The sequence below is a fragment of the Macrobrachium nipponense genome, chromosome 12 (genome assembly GCF_015104395.2).
Source record: "Macrobrachium nipponense isolate FS-2020 chromosome 12, ASM1510439v2, whole genome shotgun sequence".
Classification (NCBI taxonomy): Eukaryota; Metazoa; Arthropoda; class Malacostraca; order Decapoda; family Palaemonidae; genus Macrobrachium; species Macrobrachium nipponense.
Genome location: NC_087205.1, coordinates 4,857,151 through 4,879,991, shown reverse-complemented (window position 1 = coordinate 4,879,991; position 22,841 = coordinate 4,857,151). Strand labels below are relative to the sequence as shown.

General features: G+C 37.6%; 1 protein-coding gene across 3 annotated transcripts in view; it reads left to right on the top strand.

The window, feature by feature from the left end:
* Positions 1-22,002, top strand: part of LOC135224313 (discoidin domain-containing receptor 2-like) — a 170,100-nt gene extending 148,098 nt beyond the window's left edge. For all 3 annotated transcript variants that reach the window (XM_064263178.1, XM_064263179.1, XM_064263180.1), the window contains 3 exons: positions 13,539-13,672; positions 14,265-14,475; positions 18,623-22,002. In XM_064263178.1, coding sequence (XP_064119248.1) covers positions 13,539-13,672; positions 14,265-14,475; positions 18,623-20,337 — 2,060 coding nt within the window. In that variant the 3' untranslated portion in view covers positions 20,338-22,002. The remainder of the gene's footprint in view (positions 1-13,538; positions 13,673-14,264; positions 14,476-18,622) is intronic.
* Positions 22,003-22,841: the final 839 nt, after the last annotated feature.

Sequence of the window (22,841 nt, the reverse complement as noted above, 5' to 3'; positions counted from 1 at the left end):
GGCAAATAAGTAACCAAAGACAACCAGAGAGCCTGAACATGTATGGCTTAGAAACACGGCGATTGCTAGGACAACTAGTAGAAACATTCAAAATACTGAAAGGCATAACAAAAGTAGACAGTAACCTATTTACCTTAAACGAAAACCAGACAAAAAATAATGGATGGAAACTAGAGCTGAAGAGATACAACACATCCCATTGTGGGAACTTCTTTACATTAAGATATGTGACACATGGAATAAAGTGCCACCAGAAGTTGTAAACAGCAACAGTGTGGAAGAGTTTAAAAGAAAGCTGGACAAAATCAATACGACACTGTGAATGAACATTAAAACCTGCTCCTCGAGATAAGTGAGCACACGATGGTTCCTCGGATGGACTAAAAAGTCTTTGAGGCACCTTAATCCTTGTAACTCTCTCTCTCTCTCTCTCTCTCTCTCTCTCTCGTAACAGAAATGTCTCTCACTAAGGGAGGTGATGTTCATTGCGAACTACGCTGACTGAGGTCGTAAAAATAGCTTATGTGACACATTACCTTCTCTGAAACTCAAAGGCGCAAAGCTCACACCAGAAAAGAAATGTAGTTTCCAAGACATTAATATATAGTTCTTCATTAAAAGAAGACACTGGATTGTTTACTTTAGCAATGAAATCAAGATACGTAAATTGAGCTGAAATTGATCCAGAATATTAAATTTGGTTTTTGATATCCCGTAGAATGAGTTGAAACGATGCTTTGTGCCGAATAAATATAGAATCCTTTATTCGAGAGACAATACAGGTGTCGTCAACAAGAAATGATAATGTTATCATACGGCTAACTGAAAAAAATACATGAATTTGTATTGAAGATAAGTGCTTTTAATCCTCAATTCAATAAAGGGCAGTCTTGTGTTGATAAATACACGAATTTTAATTTATTTCTTTTGTTTGTATGCAATTCTGTACGCTGTGTTTTTCTCTGCGTTCAGCATGCTGTTGTGGGAAGCTAGCTTTAAAGTTGATGGTCTGTCACTTTTGCCATGTGAATATATGTACTTTTTTTTTCCAATAATAGCAATAATAATAGAACGTGGTGTGCATGGAAATATTTTTCCACTGGAACAACTATAGTCCACGGGTAATAAACCTCACGTTTGGACTTGCTGTTGTCGACCTGCTGTCAGTCGCTCACCATTGGTCCTCATGTAAGTATGCAGAATGAAAGCTCCTTGGTCCAAACTGTCTAGAGACGGTTCGTAACGTCTCTGGGGCGCGACTTGCAAACATCCAATAAAAATTTAATGTCCGAGAAAACCTAATGTTACATTATAAAGGCAACAGAATGATTATGAGAGCACTGTCATAATATTTATAATATTCGCCCAGTCATTGCGTTGGCCAAATAGCACTTATTGTGATCCATTTGCACTTGTAGACTTACACCCACAAGAGCTTTAAGAGACGGGAAAAGAGGAATAAGGTTTCTAATGTTATTGGAGATAATACATCATATTTCGTCCAGAGGAGGCTGGCAAGATAATCACACAGAGATTTACGTAGGGTCGAAAGGTCGGAGATCATTAAGTGAACTGTGGGATTCTCGACTGGAAGTTAATATTATTCTGAGTGTGTTTGTCCAAGCTTGGCCAACCTTCTTTTCGGCTCGTTTGCTGTATTAATTCCAGTATTTCATTCGGTGCTTATACACGCGTATTTGTCCCGTTTTATATTATTTGTTCTCGTGTGCTATTTCATACAATACTTAATTTTTCATGCATTTACACCTTTTATGTATTTTCTCAGAATAACATTCGTGTAGAGTTTTAACACTTCGAAACGATAACAAACATAGACCTTGACGATTGGGTGAATGGCCTTCGCATTGGGTCTCTCATGTGTTAATGATTAGCAGCTAAATTGGTCGCACTAAGTGGCTTTTATCATCACAATGTTCGTTTAATATTAATACCGAATATTCCAATGGGCGATTCGATCTCGACTCTGTTCGCATTCGGCGGCCTTAATTAATTATATAATCGTCTGCTCAGAGTAGGGCAGCTGCTCTGCCTTTTGTTTTCCTTTGTTTGCCAGGCAGTGACACGCTCCTTACGCCGCTTCTATCACGATCATTGAAATTAATCGGTGTCGGTTTTGGTCGGCTCCTGGATGGGTGACCACTAATGAACACCAGCCTTCGCTGAGCGATAGAATCTCTAGACCATGACTGAGCCTTGCGTCAGGCCTCAGGAGACATAGGTCACATCCAGGTTCAAAATGTCAACAAGGTAGTGTGTAACAGAAGCGTTGGATAGCGACCGATGTTCAACGGCAATCTGATGAATAAAAACACAAACGCAAGCACACACACACACAGGCACAAGCAAAACGCACGTACGCACACACAGATGTCCCTTCGTACAAATGCGTCTTTAATAGAGATTAATACTGTAATGGCTTCATCAATACACACAATGAAGCTTCGTTATCGCCTGCAATATCAACAGAACCGATGCAATCATTGTTTTATCGGCACATCGCATCGCAGATATGCATCAACGGGTGTTAACGATATACTGTTAATAGAAACAGTTATTGTTGGCGGTGGCGAGGAGCGTTCCAGCATTTCGCTCGCTTTGCTCATCGCTTCGTTCGCGGCCTTTAATCTGCCAGAGAATGGTCAGTTGATTGAATAACGAAATGTGGACGAATTACAACTGATTATTAGGGACCGTAGACGTCGGGGGGAAACGGTAATTTTTCAGAAAATTGAGGGTCAGGTAAATGATTTATGAAGGGAGAGGGTAGGATGAGTAAATATTATATGAATAATATACCTTTAAGGTTTAGAGAGAGAGAGAGAGAGAGAGAGAGAGAGAGAGAGAGAGATCGCTATTCCTCTTCATCATCAGAAAATGAATAAAAGAGAAAGACTGGAGAACGGAATTAGAATATCTAATGAAGACTCTTAATGACAGAACTAATAAAAAATTTATTTTGGTTAATAGTAAACTGAGAGATAAAAGAGAACTAATCAAATATTTATTTCCGTCAGTACTCTAAAGAATAAAAAGAAAAAAATTTCACAAAAGTATGAAATACGATGTGACGTCCTCGCCGTTAGGGTACAAAGTGTATGATATAATGTTGAGAGCAGCTGTATAACCGTAAACAAAGAAAGATTATTATCCTCTTAAGGGAAGACGCAGGGAAAGAGAGAGAGAGAGAGATAGAGAAAGTTCTTCCTCTTGATCATCAGAGTATGAATAAAAGGTAGGGCTGAGAACGGAGAGATAAAACACTAAAGGATGGCTTTTGTAAGAGAGAGAGAGAGAGAGCTAAATTATTGTAATATTTCAGGCGTATGAAATGGTCTTTACTGGTTTTTCTGTGACGGAATATAACTCTCAGTTGTTAAACAGGGATAAGTATTTCACATGATGTATACTCACTATAAAAATAGGAAAATAAATAGATACCTTGAGCAACAACGACTCAGAAATGTCTCCAGGATTGCGCTGGCGACATAAATAAGGAATCATCATCTACGAGGAAATTCAAGCGAAAGGAACCAGTAAAAATCACGTTTCTTGACGTAATTGGAGACAAGGGATCGGGGAACAATAGGGAGACTTAAAGCAGGAAGACAACAAACACAGAGAGAGAGAGAGAGAGGAGAGAGAGAGAGAGAGAGAGAGAGAGAGAGATGATGGCTTGTGTATGGGCATATAACTAAGAAGAAAAGCGAAGGAGTGAATGTGTATATATATACGTATATATGTGTGTGTACATCACTTATAATTTACATTTCTAAGTAACTATCATATATATATATATATATATATATATATATATATATATATATATATATATATATATATATATCTAATAAAATCGTCTGTAATATCTGAGGGAGAGAGAGAGAGAAATGGGTGGGTGAATGAATGCACATGATATAGAGGAATGCATTCATCAGAGAGAGAGAGAGAGAGAGAGAGAGAGGAGAGAGAGAGAGAGTATAAGACACGAGCCGATGAAGGGAGGGTCTTCGATGAAACTTTGACCTTTCTTCTCCTAATAAGGCTCGGGAGGTCAGGTGGTGTTGGGTGGGCCGGCCGTCTTTACTTAAACATGTTGATATTTTAAGAGGGTACTGAGGGTAGGCGGAGGGGCATAGGGGCATCCCTTACTTCGTGGTTTTATATTATTGTTCATGTGATGAGGTGGTGCATCTTATAGTTGTTGATGGCAACTCATTGGCGGGGTTGGTTTGTTTACTGCGGTGCGTTATTTCTCTCTCTCTCTCTCTCTCTCTCTCTCTCTCTCTCTCTCTCTCTCTCTCTCTCTCTCTCTCTCTCTCAGCATTATGCAAATTTTATAACTTCAGTCAACAGCTTTTTTCCTTGGTAGTTAATTCATTGCATCCTGCTTATTGGAAACATGAGTAATGCCAACAGGGAGTGTTTGCCTTTTCATTATTTCATATTTCAATGTGTTGGAACAAATTATTTTTAGAAAATTCCCTTAGCCCATATTTATACATTCTTATGACATGATATAAGATGAATTTTTATTACCACACAAAATGAAAAACTAAAAGCACAGGTCAGTATATACTAATCTTAGACACACTATCTTCCTTGTTAGTAATATCTTGAGCTTCAGTGTTCTCACATTGCATTTAAATCACAAATCTAAATGCACGCACTTAGTACACAAACGCAAACGCGCTCACACACACACACACACACACACACACACACACACACACACACACATATATATATATATATATATATAATATATATAATATATATATATATATATATATATATCAGTTACCATTTCGAACAGATATATAAATGCCACTGCTACGTTTGTCTTTAAACTCCCCAAAGAGAGAGAGAGAGAGAGAGACAGAGAACAGAGAGAGAGAGAGAGAGAGAGAATGAAACGCCTTGTCTGAAACAAAATAACAGCAACCTTACCAGCAGCAGCACAGCACATCCTGTCCAACCTTACAAAGCGACTTATGCATCCCGAGTGTCAAGATCCTTTCGTATATATAATGCACTACAGACTCTCCCTCCGTCTTGCGTATATTCCTCTTGCAGCCTTTCTTCAGTTTGCATGAAGTGTTTACATTTCAAGAGAATCTCATCTTACCGCCCATTTTTGAGTGTTTACTTTTCATAATAATTTTATCGACCAGTTGTTCCTTCAGCTTATCATCACTGCTATTATTGCCATCTCTTTTTATTTTCTTCTGCTTCTTCCCCCTGTCCTCCTCCTCCTCCTCCTCCTCCTCCTCCTCCTCCTCCTCCTCCTCCTCCTCCTCTCCATTTTCCAATTTCTCCCGGAGTCTTTACTCACTTGGATCGGTCTTTCTAGTCACGTCTAAGACCACGGCTAAGGAAATGCTTCTTCTGTTATGTCTGGTGTTGGAAAGACGAGGCGGTACTCAGGCGAAAAAAAAAAGAAAAAAAAAGTTAGAGACATGAAGTGGAGGGAACCGTGCAAAAATAGAAAGAAAATAAGAATGATAAAAACGAAAAATATGAAATATATAGCCAGTAGAGGGGAAGGGATTGGAGAAATTGATACGAAAATAGAAGTATAACAAATAAGGAAGTGAGAGTCGTTAATTGGAGGGAGTAAAAAGATAAAGGAAATAAAAAAGTAAATGAACGAAAATAAAATAAAAGAATAAAGAAACTAAAAAAGAAAATAGAAAAAAATAAATGAACTAAAAAAGGGAAATAAAAAACCAAAGGAACTGAAGAAAATAAAGGAAATAAAGACAGACGAGATGGGAAGAGGGAACAGTATATAAAAGACTAAAGGAGATAAAAATAGGAAATAGAAAAAATAAGTGAAGAAAAACACACTAAGGAATTAAAAAATAAGGGAAATAGATATATGCAGACGAGATGGGAGGGGCCTGCACATCTTGAGAGAACCCAGCAAAAAATAATTAGGGAGACGAACGATGGGAAATAAGAGGCATGGGTGGAGTTGAGAAAATTGTAACCAGTGATTAGGAGAGTGAAGAACCTAGCGGGGGCGTGGTCTTGGGTCGTATATGAACTACAGTGTGATGAGCGAGAGACGAACAATTTGCATACATAAGTAAACACAGGAATGCCTTACAACCGATGTTAATCATTATCGTGGAAGGCAGCGTTAAGCAGTGTTATGTTTTGTAGCTGAGCGCATTACAAGTTATATGATCGGGCAGTCATAGCCGTACAAAATATGGATATCCCTAATTAGATGTTCGGCAGAGCATATAGGAAATTATTAGATCTGTTATTTATAGCCACACAAAAATCAATTCCCAAAAACATGCGCATTAGTGCCTTTACTTCTACACAAAATGATAAATTATAATAACGCTCATGGGAAATTATTAGATTTGGCATCCATAGATATACAAGAGATCGATTTCCCGAAAATAATTTTCAATTTTATATTTTTTACGTAAAATGTTCAAATTATACTTGAGAGTACATTAAAACGTATTAGGTCGACCATTGACAACCATACAATATAAGCTATTTTGATTTTTTTTTTTTTTGAAAATGGAAATTTCTGCTAAGTGTTTTAATTATATCAAAGTAACACTATGGCATGAATATTATAATAAATTACAGTTTATTAAAAAAAATTATATTGACAGTTTTTTTTAGTATACCATTACGAATCTGCTATGAGAGATTTAAATGTACAGTTTAATTCATTTCTACTTGTTCCAAATAAATTTATTTGAGAGTGTGTTTCACCGCATGACAGAGTTGTATGCAAATGAAAATAAATTTCAAATTAAGATCATTACGGTCGCTTGAAAAATTCTTATCTACCAGGAAAAATTCCTTTCTACCTGAAAAAATTCTTATCTACCTAGAAAAATTCCTATCTACCTAAAAAAATTCCTCTCTACCTAGAAAAATTCCCATTTACTGGAAGAAAAAAATTCCTCTCTACCTAGAAAAATTCCCATTTACTTGGAAAAATTCCTATCTACCTGAAAAAATTCTTATCTACCAAGAAAAATTCCCATTTACCTGAAAAAATTCCTATCTACCTGGAAAAATTCCTCTCTACCTGAAAAAAATCCCAATTACCTGGAAAAATTCCTATCTACCTGGAAAAATTCCTCTCTACCTGGAAAAATTCCCATTTACCTGGAAAAATTCCCATTTACCTGGAAAAATTCCTATCTACATGCTTTACTAAAAGGACAATTTCCGATTCTAAATATTATGTCGCTACTTATGAATATAAATGACGATGTTGCTTACAGACTTGACTTTACCGAGAATTTTTGCTTTGTACCTGTAGTTTGTCAGTTTTCCACAAACAAATACACACGCACACAATATATATATATATATATATATATATATATATATATATATAATATATATATATATATATATATATGTATATATATATATATATACTGTATATTAACATGCAAACATATATATACACTATATTAACAGATACATATATACAGAAAATTACGAAAAGAGCAGTCTTACTAAACATTTCCAAGCGTTTGCCAATCAAGCTATAACTGTGATACCTGCAGGAAAGTCAGATATAGATAAAAAAAAATGTATAAAAAAAGATAAAATATTGCCATGGGCAGCGGGGAAAATTTTTTTTCATTTCCTGTCGTCGAAAAATGAACAACACCAGAAAGCACTCAGGAACGTAGACCTCTTTTAATTCTCTTTCCCCTCCCCCTTCCCCACCGACACACAAACCCCCTACCCCCCCCACCCCCCAAAAAAATAAATAAAGAAAAAAAAATATGTAGAAGAACTGAACCGGTATCCAGATTTTAGTCGACCCTGAAATGAAAATGACTTATCCTCAACCTAATACAGATTACCCAACTTCCTTCCTTCCCAACAATATTGTTTACATTTTGTCGAAATCTACCAATATATCTTGTGGACTGAGACGAATCTGCCAACACACGCGGTTTATTTAATACAGAAACCCACAACGAACTCAGTGTAGATTATTATCAACAAAATATACAGAATTCCACCAAGAACGTTTTTGAAATATCTTTTGAAGATACAGGCAACCAAACAAACGGACAGACAGACGCTGTTTAATTCATAGCAGCCGTCCAGCCTAATCGGTGGAGGTAGCTGGAGGCAAAATGATGGAACCCAAGTCACGAAAAGTGCCGACACAGAGAGAGAGAGAGAGAGAGAGAGAGAGAGAGAGAGAGAGAGAGAGAGAGAACCACCACCACCACCATATAAAAGATGATTTCAGATCGGATAGAATGCACGCTGTCTCCCATCTTACGGATGTTGATAATTATCGGGAAAGTTATGTCGGCAGGGGCTCCTTTACAATTTGGATCAATAAAAGATTGTTTATTGGGACAAATACGCCATAATCTAGATATACCATCGTTGTTTTCTTCCATTCATCTACGTGATGCATATATATATTTCTTTGACCATCTTGGTAGGCTGTATTTCACAATGGCCGATATTATCAGTCTACCTCGAAATCGTCGGTTTCTACGACATTTTGTAAAACATTCTTTTGTATGATTTCTTTTACTGTGTAGTAGATAACACTGGCATCATTATTTTTCTTATTTTACATAAAGTTTTATTTGCATAGTCGTACGTGACTGCATTGTAATAAAAAACTCCTTATTACTCCCCAGTCATCAAATAGTTATAGAGAAATCATCCTACATGTCTTTCACGAACGCGGTATATCTGCGATTTCTCCTAATAGGAACAGTGTTCAATCCTTCCAGTTTCGTGTAGTTGGTCCTGGTATCCTTGAGCTGAGAGGATGTTCGAGATATTTTACGATATAACTATGAGAGGGGTATTCTTTGGAGGACTAAAAAGGACCTTGTAACATGGTCCTTAAACATGAAGCGCGATCGGAGTTCTCTAGTTGTTGCTGAAGAGAGTTTGTGAAATGTATTTGTGAATGGTGTTGGGCGTCTTAATTGCATGTCTCCCAGCAATTAGCGAGATGGTGGAAGATTGAAACACCTCGTCAATGAGACATTAAAGCTTTTAATACGGAAAGTCATTTCCATTTTTATGCAAAGGTACTTAGCTTATTTCTTTAGGATGATTCAACGAGATTGAGAGGGACGTTAAAATGATTGTCAAATTCCTATTGTTAATGTGGAATCAAATATGAGCCTCATTTTAATGATAGTAAATGAATAATTAAATTGATAAATAAATAGAAAATGAAAGAGAATACATTTATGTTAACCCCCCTGAACCCGCGATATATTTTGATAAACAGCGTTATAGCACCACAAATAGCATGACTCACTTTTATCTTTGGTTTAAAACTTTCTGTTAACGGAAATCTTGTGTTTATCTAATTGGCAGCTGTTGCTGTATTACCGTAATAACTGTAAGATTACAAACGCCTGTACAGCAATTCGACCTCTACATATACTGCACCATTCACATTAAAGGAAAAAAATATTTGACAAAAAAAAAAACCTTCATAATCAAAACAGTAACAGATGTAGTAATGGTATTACCAGTCCTTGACACATTACTGGCGCCAATACAGCTGCGGAACACCTGCAGAAATCGTTGTCGGGAACATTATATTTATCTCTTATTTTGGCAGCATCAATCGTAACTTACTAAGAGCTGCTGTGGCTCAATTACGGGGAAATTACGGCGTTTGGAGAAAATGTCACGAGAATAATTGAGGCATTTATCGCCAGTTTCATCACGAGGATGGCAGCAGCCACTCGGATGTTGAAATTGAAAGATTTTCTCCCAATTATGAGGAAAGGTCTTCCTGACAACGTTATAGATGCTGGTGTCAGTAAGCTTAAGAGGCTGAACCACTACTGTAAGGTTCAAAGAAAGCTGAATCACTACTTTAGAAAAAAACTGAACCACTATTTTAAAGGTTAAAAAAAGATGAACCACTACTTTAAGAAAAACTAAACCACTGCTTTAAGGTTAAAAAAATAAACCACTACTTTAAGAAAAACAACTAAACCACTACTTTTAAGTTCAAGGAAACCGAGCCAATACTTTAAGAAAAACTTAACCACTACTTTAAGGTTGAAGAAAAATGAACAGCTACTTCAAGGTTCAAGAAAAACTGACCCACTACTTTTTAGGTTCAAGAAAAACTTACTGCTTTTTAAGGTTTAATAAATCAGTTGAACCACTACTTTAAGGTTCAATTGAAAAAAAACTGAACCACTGCTTGAAGGTTCAAGAAAAATAGAACCACTATTAGGTTCAATAAAACTGAACCACTACTTAGGGTTCAAGAAAAAACCGAACCACTACTTTAAGGTTCAAGAAAAAAACTGAACCACTACTTAAGGTTCAAGAAAAAACCTGAACCACTACTCAAAGGTTCAAGAAAAAAACCTGAACCACTACTCAAAGGTTCAAGAAAAAAACCTGAACCACTACTCAAAGGTTCAAGAAACTGAACCACTACTTCAAGGTTCAAGAAACACTGAACACTACTTTAAGGATTAAAAAAAGGTTGCATCTATGCTAAATTTAAAATAAGCATCTCATTTCATTAAAAGCATAAGATGGACTGAATCACTACTCTAAAGCCTAAGTAAAGTTGAACCACTACTTTAAAGCTTAAAAGAGAAAACTCAATCCACTTATGTAAAGCTTAGAAACAAGCAGCAGCTGACCTTAGGGATCTGTTGCGAGCGGCGATGGGTCACAATGATGCCTTGAGTAGCCAGCCATCATTATAAGTTACCAGTTATGAATAAATACGACCCAGAGACAAATTTCTGCACTAATGATATTATATGTTGTTCATTCAGTTCTGACATAATATATATATATATATATATATATATATATATATATATATATATATATATATATAAATATATATGAGAGATAGAGAGAGAGAGAGAGAGAGAGAGAGAGAGAGAGAGAAGGCAACTACGACTCCCGTCGTCTAAAATCTCGACTCCTGTGGTGCCTTCAGGTTATAATAAACATTAACGACACAACAGATGAAGCTCCTGGAACCCGCTGCTTTTAAATGTTTGGTCGCCCGAGATATATATATATAATGTAGGGGCCTTCGGGGGACCGGTCTCGTGTTATGGGGGTGGGAAAGGGAGTGGGGATTTAAGTTGAGTTCTCGGAGGGATGGAAAGTGTTAATGGGGTTGTGCAGGGGGCTATGGGAAGGGGAGGAGGGAGTCGGGGGAATGAAGGACCCTTGGAGGCAGAAGCCGCCGTAAGCAACGGGGTGGGTGGTTAGGTGGCCTAGGATGGACGTGGAAGAAAGGATAGAATGACACATATCACCGTAAATGGGGGACAGATGGGAGGAGGAGGAGGAGGAGGAGGGAAATGATCTTCTCAAGAGGAAGAGATGGGGGCCGGGTAATTGGATGGGTGTTCTTTGGGGAAGATGGGGAAAGGAGGAGGTGGTGGGGGTCCTCCAAGGGCCGGAACGGTAGCCTCTCCCTCACTTGCACGTTCAGCTTTCATTGTGAGACTTCCATTAGCATTCCTCGGGCTGCTCCAGTGACTTTCAAAAATGCCTCCTCTCCTACTGCCCCTCCTGACGTCAACTCTCTCTCTCTCTCTCTCTCTCTCTCTCTCTCTCTCATAAAGCCTGTGAACTTGTAGAATTCAACGCCCCCCTCCGAAAAAATTTTTCTAAAGGAGGTGACAGAAGAGAAAAACACGACAACAGACATCACATATTCTCTAGGTTCTTAATCAAGATGAGGCCCCTTTATTGAAAAGGAAAGAAAGAAAAAAAAATGAAAAAAAAACTGGGCCTCTCAGCCGCTTCATATACAAACACAAAAACTTAATGACCAGCTCGCCAACCCCGTTTCACCTACGGCACCGTTGCTTTCTTTCTTCACGTACACTTGCTCGCCCGGTTCATTTAACTTAAGAGTCCTAACACTTCTCAGATATTTTTCTTCTGTCACAACGATAGTCTGCGAGTAATAAACTCAACTTTTAGACTCGTCGTCATCCAGCCTGGGGCCAGGCTCTCTTGCCGCTAGCCCCAGTATAAGTTTGTACAATGAAGGTACTGGACGTGTCATCTCGTTCCTCTCTTGTATAATCACAATTTTTTATTAACTATGTCATTAGAGTCATAGTTTCCCTATTAACAGTAAAAACACGCGATGCTTAAGCATTAACTTTTCCATTCATTCCGGTCGCTAGCTTACCAATAGCATCCTAAAACTGTAATGTGTCATAGCGACCAACAGACCCAAGCATGACTGAACCATCTCGCCGAGATTATTTCTAGCTTTTCGTTTATGTTGACCTGACTTCACGCAGTTATCTTATTTCTACTATTTGCATCCTTTTAGCTCATCGTAATTTGTGTAGACTGTTTGTCGAAAAACGTTATTCTTCGTGTCATTAAAGAGTCATGTTCACATTGTAATTATTGCTATTGATTTCTTATGACTGATAGTGTCATTCAACTTTTCCAAATTAGTTTCTGGTGTGATATATATATATATATATCTATCTATATATATATTATATATATATATATAGATATATATATATTATATATATATGTATGTGTATGCGCATGCGTATATACACAGGATATATATGTATTTTGATCTTTTACAATACTGTTCGATGTGAATTCTTGCTGTCTGCAAATACCCATATCACCTTACTGGTTTTATTCATTTGTAGGTTTTTTCATGGATTGGTGATTGTCCTTATGCCTCAGCAAAACTGTATTTAACTTCATCCTATGAGTAAACTGAGATCAACAACGAGAGATTTTGATTTAGGGATGGACTGGTGTTACTGTTAAGCCTAAAGTTAAGTGTTTTCGAAATATACTTTGAAATGAGTAATCATTATTATTATTATATCATTCAATTATCATTATTAGTGAAACGGATCATTATTATGCTACAAATGAAATCAAGACTTTTTTTTAATATAATAAGGATGTATAAGTTGAAATTTACAGGTAAAAATGAATGAAGATATTAAAGGCAGCAGAGGAGTCTACATTACAATTAATTTTTTGGTAAAGCTGGTAAATTTGGTTGAAAATGGGGAGCTGAGCTGACGTCGAAAGCTCCCAACGTAAATATTTTTTTAAAGAAGACAAAAATTTTTGTACAATTTTGTGTTAGGCAAACGATTTTACATTTTAATTTCCAACTGAGTAATTACGAAGCTATTATGATTATTACCAGTGTACAGCACCGTCAGACCTGACGGCAATACAAGACAGGATCGAGAGGATAAGCCCCACCACAATGAGTCGTGTACCGTCACGAAGTTTGGACTAATGTACCTTCATTTTGTATGTTTTTTTTTATACAAGGGCTTGTATCGTTGTTCACAGAGAACAGTTATGTGTCAACCCTAGGCTTTTCATTATATTGAGATTATTATTCTCACCATCTGACTAGCAGTGAGTGGATAGCATGCACTTTAAACCCTCTTCCTTTTGAATTCCTTAAAGTAAGGAAGAACTTATCCGAACTAATCCCCCATCTTTGTTCCCTCTTTTAGGATACGAGTGGGTTGGGTGGAAGAACGACTCGCACGAAGGGAAGCCCGTCGAAATCACCTTCAACTTCGACACAGTCAGGAATTTCTCGAGTGTTCACCTCTACGCCAACAACCTCTTCACCAAAGAAGCCGAGGTGAGGCAGATTTTCTCACGAACATGATTGCCATTCGTACATGTATTTGTTAGTCAGTTCTTAGTTTTCTAATAGTGCCTTAGTGTAGTTTTTCTAATAGTGCCTTTGTGTATTTCAATAGGACTGTGAAGACATTTGCATGGAGCAAACCTTAAAACCATCAACTTAGACATTTGACCAGATGACAGAAAATACTAAGGGGAATGGAATAGCAAGTGGTTAACGATGACTAATAGTTATCCATATGCATAAATAAACAAATGGATTCATAAACGCGGATATCGATCGTAACCACACAAGCAATGGTACATGAGTTTAAATATATTGGCCACTGTGTAACTCGAATATTGGCTGACTACGAACTAATTTAACATTATGTATAATGACATTCCCAGTATTATTTTTAACACGGTTCTGACTAACATTCTTCTGTAAATATATTACAAATTTTGAAAGTATATTATCTGGGTTTTCACTAAATAGTCGCTAACGGGCTTTCATTCGGTAGAAATAATGCAGAGCATTTCCCCAAAGTAAACCATATCAACACAACATATAAAAACGTCAAGTCTGTTTTATTAATCTCCCACAGGTGTTCTCTCGAACGCAAGTGTTCTTCAGTCTGGACGGAGAGCACTTCGACGCCCATGCCCCGGTCGAATTCGAGCCCCGGAGCGACCGCATTTTCGAGAATGCCCGAAATGTCACCATCGACCTGCAGAGCATCTCGGCCAAACACCTGAGGTTTCGGCTCTACTTCGCCCGTCGCTGGATCATTATCTCGGAGGTCGTTTTCGAATCAGGTAAGATTATTATTATTATTATTATTGGTGAAGAAATCCACCTTGGTGTAAATTGAGGAGGAGAAAGCTCTCGCTTGTATATGTATTACTAATATATTATTACATGTACACCCCTATGTATTTCCTCACCATTTTAATGGGTCATGCTATTATTATTATTATTATTATTATTATTATTATTATTATATATTATTATATTATTATTATTTAATAATTATATATAAAAATAATATTTATGTAAAAATATAAAACAAAGACTTTCGAACACTGATGAGGAACACCTTTCAAGTGTTCGAAAGTCTTTGTTTTATATTTTTACATAAATATATTTTTATATATAATTGTGGATATTTTTTAAACAATTTGTTTTCACGGAATTGTGAATTTCTTAACAAAATTATTATTATTATTATTATTATTATTATTATAAAATGTCATTTAAACCGCAAAGCTTCCACAAAATTCCACAAAATACATTGCTCATATGTAAACTTCAAAGAACGCAGAAGGAAGTAACAATTGAAGATCACTCCCAACTAACTTCAATAACGACTGAATAAAATTCACTCCCCCCCTTCCCTTCCCCAGAAAAAAAGCAGTGGAAAACGAACTCCGGAGAAACTTTATTTAAAATGCGAACTTCCTTCACAATACCAACTTCAAACGCAGCAGGGCGAAATTGCATACCTGATCCGCGTAGGGAAACAAAGTACAAGAATTTTTTTTTTTTTTTTTCTAATGAAAACCCAACTACCAGACATAACTCGCTTGCTGCATCCCTCGGCTCCAACGGAAGGAGGCATAGTACAGTGGAGGGAGAGAGAATGAGCGTAAAAAGAGGAACCAGGAGACACCGCCGAATTTTCACAAGTTATCGTCTCGGACATTCTTTTCTTACCCCTCTGATGCCATCCTCTCTCTCTCTCTCTCTCTCTCTCTCTCTCTCTCTCTCTCTCTCTCTTCTCGTCTCTCTCTCTCTCCTCTCTCTCATCTCGTTCTCTCTCTCTCATCGTCTCTCCTGCATAATCAGAATGTTTGGGTGGCTCCGGTCTCCTGCAAACTATTTTAATTCTCTGCATATCCGTTCGATAACAACGTCTCTCTCTCTCTACTCGTGTATTGGATCCCTTTTATATAAATACCTTCTCTCTCTCTCTCTCTCTCTCTCTCTCTCTCTCTCTCTCTCTCTCTCTCTATATATATATATATATATGTGTGTGTGTGTGTGTGTGTGTGTGTGTCTGCCTGTCTGTCTGTATATCAACACACACATTATATAACTACGAGTTATATATATATATATATATATATATATATATATATATTATATATACTTATATATATATAATATATCGATAAGTTTATACACACACACGCACACACACACACACATATATATATATATATATATATATATATATATATATATATATAATATATATCAACTGTGTGTGTGCAATGAACAAACTAGCCGCTAATAGCAAAAAAAATGAAGAAATCAGTCCCCATGTCAAAGACAGCTTATAGTTCACCGGGCAGGAGAAATGGCAAGGAAATTAAAAACAAAATTTAAATCTAGCAAGTCTAACATCTGTTTTGAAGCCGGTTGTGTTCCCTCTCAGAATGGTATTCTTAAAATACGTTTAACAACATTAGAGAAAATGAGTCCTCGTAGTTTTTACGTGCAAAGGAATAAAAGAAGTGGGTGAAAAAGATTGATCGCAGAAAATACTTGGTCTTTTTATCCAGAGGGTGAAGACGAAGCGTATGAAAAAGATTGATGACCGGCGATACATATACGACATTTCCGTCAAAAAAAAGACGAGAAGTATATATAAAGATTATGATGACAGTTAGCGTATAGTGTCTCTGTCTGAACGAGTTAGAAGAATGTTTGAAAAAAGAATGAAGACAGTAAAGAAATGATCTCTGTTGAGTATACGAAAAAGAATGTCGAGAGTAAATAGAAGGGAGACGATTTACTCGTCTGGCGGTTATTAAAGGCTTATCTGAGGCCCCTTATCACAGTCTGTGACGTCTGCTGGTGACAAGACTTAATTGGTTAAGCACCTTTTATCTCCCTCTCTTATTCCCCCTTTACTTGCGGCCATGAATAGCAATGTTCGAGCGGCGCCCCCTTGTTTGGTGTTCTTAGAGCCGCAAAAGGAATCAAATTTGCGGAGACTCCGAAGATAAGCAGATTAACCCCCGTCCGAAGTTGTGGAAAGTTTGACCCATTGAGAAACAATATGTCATCCAAGGTCTAGAGGTCAGCAAAGCCCAGGGGATAGCCATTTTCACCTCCGCGTATATTGTTGGACAAAGGTCGTTTCTTCAACAGTGTCTGTTCAACTGTTCGTCTGTTCACATGGTATATCTCCAAACGTCATGAATGGTTTTTGATTAAATGTTTATGAGCGATGGGGTGTTAACAAAAGGACTGGTAATTAGATTTTGGAATAGTTACTGTTTTTTCTTTGCTTTCTATACCTTAATGTTATTGTCGACCTCTCAAGAAAATGCGCTTTTGAAAAGAAACAAGATATAAGATTTTATGAAATATGAGTAGGAACCAGATCGGAAAAAAAAAATGCTTACGTTCATACATAAGACATATTCCATAATAACTTGAAATGGTAAATTTTGGTAACATTTCTAAAGGATTTTTTTTTTAAATACAGGCAAGGATTTTTAAGCTTCCTCTTGTGTTATATGGACAGGTTAAAGGCCAAAGATGTTGGAAGAAACCTTTAAAATATGTATTTTCCTTAATGAACCCAATTTTTATATCTTGATGCATACATATATAATTTTGGATTTTATTCATTTTTTCTGTCAGTGTAACCTGTATTCCTCGTATTATGGAAGTGTAAACGTTCTTGACGGCAAGAAGACCAAGAGGAAGAGAGGGTTGTGCCTGTGTCATTGCTACTGTTAACACACACACACACACACACACACACACACATAAAACCTTTTATGACACTAGCAACAAAAGCGGGCGGCAGTGAGTCATTAAAAGATCACAGAGCCACTGGAGTGTAAATTTAATTGAATCGGTATGCATGTAAGCATTGGAGAATATTGCAATATGCCTTTTCTCCGAAAGGGTCACAAAAACACATTACCGATATTCACAGCATCGAAATAAACCTCCATCAATAGAGTCGGACTTCGCTCCACGTTGTTACTCTAGTTAAAAGCACTTGTCCTCGCGGGATGTGCGCCTGCGCAGTCATCCCTATCGGAGATCAGACCGAAATGGGCTTCGAAACATAACATGTAAATGAAGCGATGCACGTCGTTGCTGGGGATTGCAACTGAGTCTCTCTCTCTCTCTCTCTCTCTCTCTTTCTCTCTCTCTCTCTCTCTCAGGCGCAGCCGGTAACGCTTTAATATGAATGAACTCGCGAGGTGGCCCGCCCAGACCGAAGATTAACCAGAGAGCTGTATCGAATCCCTTTAGTGATTCGTTTAATTCGGTCTTTTATTTCTTGTCCTTTCGATTTCTTTAATGATTTATCGTAAAGATTAATGGAGTGTGAGTTCTGTTAATTGTTTTGCCTTTCTTTCTCCCAGCAGTTTTGTATACTTCTGTTTTCCTTTTTTTTTGGGGGGGCCGGTTGGGGGGGTGGTAGGTAGGTCTCAAATCTCTACTATTTTCATCCCTATTTTTATATAAACACGAGTATCCTTCTGTAAGATGAGGTTTAAGAGTCCACTGTGATATAGCGTTCGACAGCTAGTTTAACCGTTCATGTTTTTGGTTGAAAAAAAAAAAAAAAAAAAAAAAAAAAACTCCACGTGACTAAGAGAACTGGTTTACATTTTAGAGGATGCACGTTTGCATTTAAGTGTTATTTAAACTTAAGGAGGCTTTGTAATGATGTTTTTAACAAACTGGAAGAATTGAAGGCATATCAGTGTATATATAGCTTATTGTAATATAAATAGTTGGAATCCTTATCACTAAAAGAACAACTTTCGTTAGTCTTATTTTAATCTAGTGTACCATAGTACACTACTGTAAAACATTTTTATGCTGCTTTTATTTTTTTAATAATTTGACAACTTTTTCAGGTCACGTTCTTTTCAAGACTCATGCGCATAATTATTCATACACTGTTTCTTTTCTTCTTCCCAACAGTTCCTTGTTCCTGCAATTCGACTCAGGACGAGCCCTCATTGGTCCCGATGATTGAAGAAGAGAACACAGCCAATCCAGACGTGAAAGACCTCACCCCTGTTGTCCCAGCTCAAAGTCCCTCCTCCAGACTCTTAGTCGGGGTGCTAGTTACGCTAGGTGTAATATTTGGTGTCGTCCCTATAGCTCTGTGCATTTTTTACTATCGCTACAGACTTACAAAGACCAAGACACCACCTTCTACACTGAACAGTATCGACGCCAAGAAAGTGTCAATGAAAATGAGGGACTTCCAGATGAATATGAGCCTGACTTCGACGTCAAATGGGTTTTCCAGATCCAAAGGAGACCTGTACGGTCATCTTCCTCTGGATGAGGAGGCAGTTGCTATGTACCAGGAGCCATTTAAGTCTCCCCTTCATAACCCAGGATATTTTACGGTGGGACCCACAATGAAACCCGCAGAAGTCCCACTCCAGTGTCCCTTCCCCCTCGATACTGATGACTCTGTCGACTATGCCGTGCCTGATCTAACCATGGCATCTTCTACGCCTTTCCCAGATATATTTTCGTCTCCCCCTCCGCCGGTGCCTCTGACTCGCCCACCGTCTAAGTTACCAAACATCAGAACTCGCACAGATGTCCCAATATCAAAGCCTATCCCGGCAATGCCCCCTCCACCTGACCAGCAATATTTTGTTGCACCGCAGCTTTGTCATGCATCAAATATCCAGGGAGTAACGGGATCGGTGATCTATGCTGTTGCTGATGCTTCGAGCTCGAACACGGAGAAACCAGTGCCTGAAGTGGACGGTGCAAGTATAAAGGCCTTGGAAACACTAGGTGAAGGACTCTTTGGTATTGTCCAGCTTTGTGAAATAGAAGATGGTTATGGCGGCACAAAGTTGGTTGCCATGAAGAGCCTCAAGGTTGGCACTGATGAATCTGCAAAGAAAGATTTCCATCAAGAAATCCGTTTGCTGAGTCAGCTCGATGACCCTAATATTGTAAAACTTGTTGGAATGGTAACACAGACAGAACCCTTGTGTGTGCTCTTAGAGTATATGAAATACGGAGATTTATATCAGTTTCTGCGGCGACACAATGGAGAAGGCACTGTTACTCCTATTAGTTTTACTGATCCAGAAGGCGAACTGGGACCAACTTTAAGTTATGGTGCTCTCATCTATATAGCATCCCAGATAGCTTCTGGAATGAAACACTTAGAAACTCTTAATCTCGTTCACAGGGACTTGGCTGCCAGGAATTGTCTCGTTGGCAGTGGACTGACAATAAAAGTTTCAGACTTCAGTATGAGCCGTGCTCTTTACTCGAGTGATTATTATCGAATAGGCGAAGGGAGAGCACTCCTGCCGATACGGTGGATGGCTTGGGAGTCCATCCTTCATGGCAAATTTTCCACAAAGAGTGACGTTTGGTCTTTTGGTGTTACCATGTGGGAGATCCTAACGATGGCCCGCCAGCAGCCGTATGATGACCTAAGTGATGAAGGAGTGCTGGAGAATGTTTCCCACTGCTACCATGGGGATGAAACCAATATGATACTGTTACCCCATCCACCCTTGTGTCCGAGGGAGATGTACGACATGATGACCGCCTGCTGGAGACCCAACGAACGTGACCGACCTCCATTTTGGGAAATTCTTATGTTCCTACAAAGGAAAAATTTGGGTTATACTCTGGACTACAAAGAGTGAAACTCTTGTTATGTGACTTGTTTTTATGTGCCATATAGATCTCAGTGGGTTGTACATTTTTACGTGATTAGTTTAATAGGACACGAACCATGGTGCATTTAAGTGTGATTTAGTTTGTTGTTCAAACTTGAGTGTAGTCAGTAGAGAGCTGTGGCATTTAAAATGATGTAAATCAACCTTCTGTGGATTGCGCTTGAACCATGATGATGTCAAGTGATTATGATCTGAAAGGTCTCATGCCAGGAAGGACTAAACTGAAAGTGATGACAAAAATAAAGGTCCTGGACTGAATGTTAACTCCTGTATCTGGAAAGAGAGGTGATAATGGCATGTGCCAAGTTCCAATATCGTCCAATTACAGTTCATCTGATGGCATTTACATATTTCATATAAACAGGAAATCAAATATCAGCGATTTTGAAGAGAATGTAGAATTTTCCTACTCATTTTGAACTTACGCACCCGAAGTGAAACTTTGAAAATACGAGTAGAATGTGTTCTTAATTTATAATGCGAATTTTGAAATAATCCCCATCAGCAATTCTGCTATCCTTGTTGTGCTAAGAGTTATTTTATCTTAGTTTCAGAACAGAAGATTCTTATGGGGCCTTTTTTGGGAGGGTTGTGGCTTAGCCTGTTTGCAGGGTATCATTTGCAACAGTTAACTATTTGCTTTCGCTTGGCAAAAGTCAATAAGCCGCCTACGCGTCACCAGATATATTTTAATTCCTCCAAAGTGAAGTTTTGAGTGAACTTTTTAGGGAATAGTACGTCACGTTTTGTGGAGTCTACGCCCCACTGTATGGAGGTGGTAGCTAATCGACGTTGTTGACCGAGAAGTAGCGGCGGTGATGTTTCAGTAGTACGTAAAGAAAAGTTGTCTTTGTAATCATAAGTGTTCGTAGCTGAATCTGGAGAAAGCAGAGTTTTTCTTCGGAGGTTTTGTGATTTATCTGTGATACTACATAATTGCATTAATCGGAGGTTTGCTTTTGATTAAAACTCTGATTTGATTTCTGTTGTGAATCTTTGTCGAGGTAAGTTTACTTTGTTGTGTATGTGAAATGTGAATACTAGATACCACTGAACAAGCCTGGTGCGGAAGATTTCAGTTGTATGTTGACAAAGGAAGGCACAATGCATGCCAGACGTGACGGAAACAATGTTCAAATCATGAATATTCCAAAGGACATATGTACTGCATTAGCCAAGAATTAATGTCTGTATGGTTGTAACAAATTTCTGTAAGTGCCATAGAATATTAGAAAGCTTCAAAACAACCGTTAAAAAGTTCCACAACTTAAAATTATAAACTGGACAGTAGCGATTACTGTACTGATATGGAAGAGTGTACATTAATTGTAAATCGTTCTATTGAAAGACTTTTGAATGAAATACTGAGCTGTCAGTATAAAGAATAATGGAGGGGAACTACAATTCAAGCGAGAGATTCCCCTTCTGAACTCAAATAATTAGAAAGACATATCGTAATGAATAAGCCACCGTTCAGCGCTGTGTAAATAGCTATAGACAGTAAGGGGATTGTTATGTCATTCAATGAAGATGTAATAAAGTAAGAGTCGACTCTGTGGCAATAAGTTAACGTTTCTGTTTGATGCTCACCTTAGGTAGATGTACGCATAGAAATTGTCTTGATTCATGAAAGAGAAAGCAATGGGTCAGGGTCTAGGGCCCATCTCTACCCTCTCTCTCTCTCTCTCTCTCTCTCTCTCTCTCTCTATATATATATATATATAATATATATATATATATATATATATAAATATATATATAGCATAAAAGAGAGAAAGAGAGATTTATAAGCATAAACAGATATGCAAAAGGAAAAAAATGGGAAATAAATTTTATATGTATATTCCATTTTTATCTTGCAGATCTCTCTATATTCATAAATCTCTCTCTCTCTCTCTCTCTCTCTCTCTCTCTCTCTCTCTCTCTCTCTCTCTCTCTCTCTCTATATATATATATATATATATATATATATATATATATATATATATATGCATTTACTTCACAGACTTGCAGCTATTCACCCTCGCTTATTTGCCCTTCACCTCTTGTACACTTTTGTCCCGAACACGTAAGCAGAACTTTTGCTTTAGATCATGTGGCCACCATGCTAAGTGTAATCTTTCCAAGTGAAATTCTTCAAATTAAAGCGGTGTCACGAATTTTTTTAAATATTTTTTTTATTGTTCCTTTGCAATTTTCTTAACTGTGCAGATGTCCCGCATTACTACCTGAGTGTTTTGTCACCATAAATCCCTGCTGTATTTTATAAAGATGTTTAAAGAATAAAATATGTACATATCAAGACTATTATTTATAATCCTCGAAGTGTGTCATTCTTTACGGATTTGGGAAATGTAAATAATGTTGGCCAGGTCGATAGGGCAAAGGACTTCAATGGTAATGGATGGCACTCCCGGGCTCCTGAGACTATTAAAAAAATCTTGTCAAGAGTTGGAAGGGTAATCACCCTT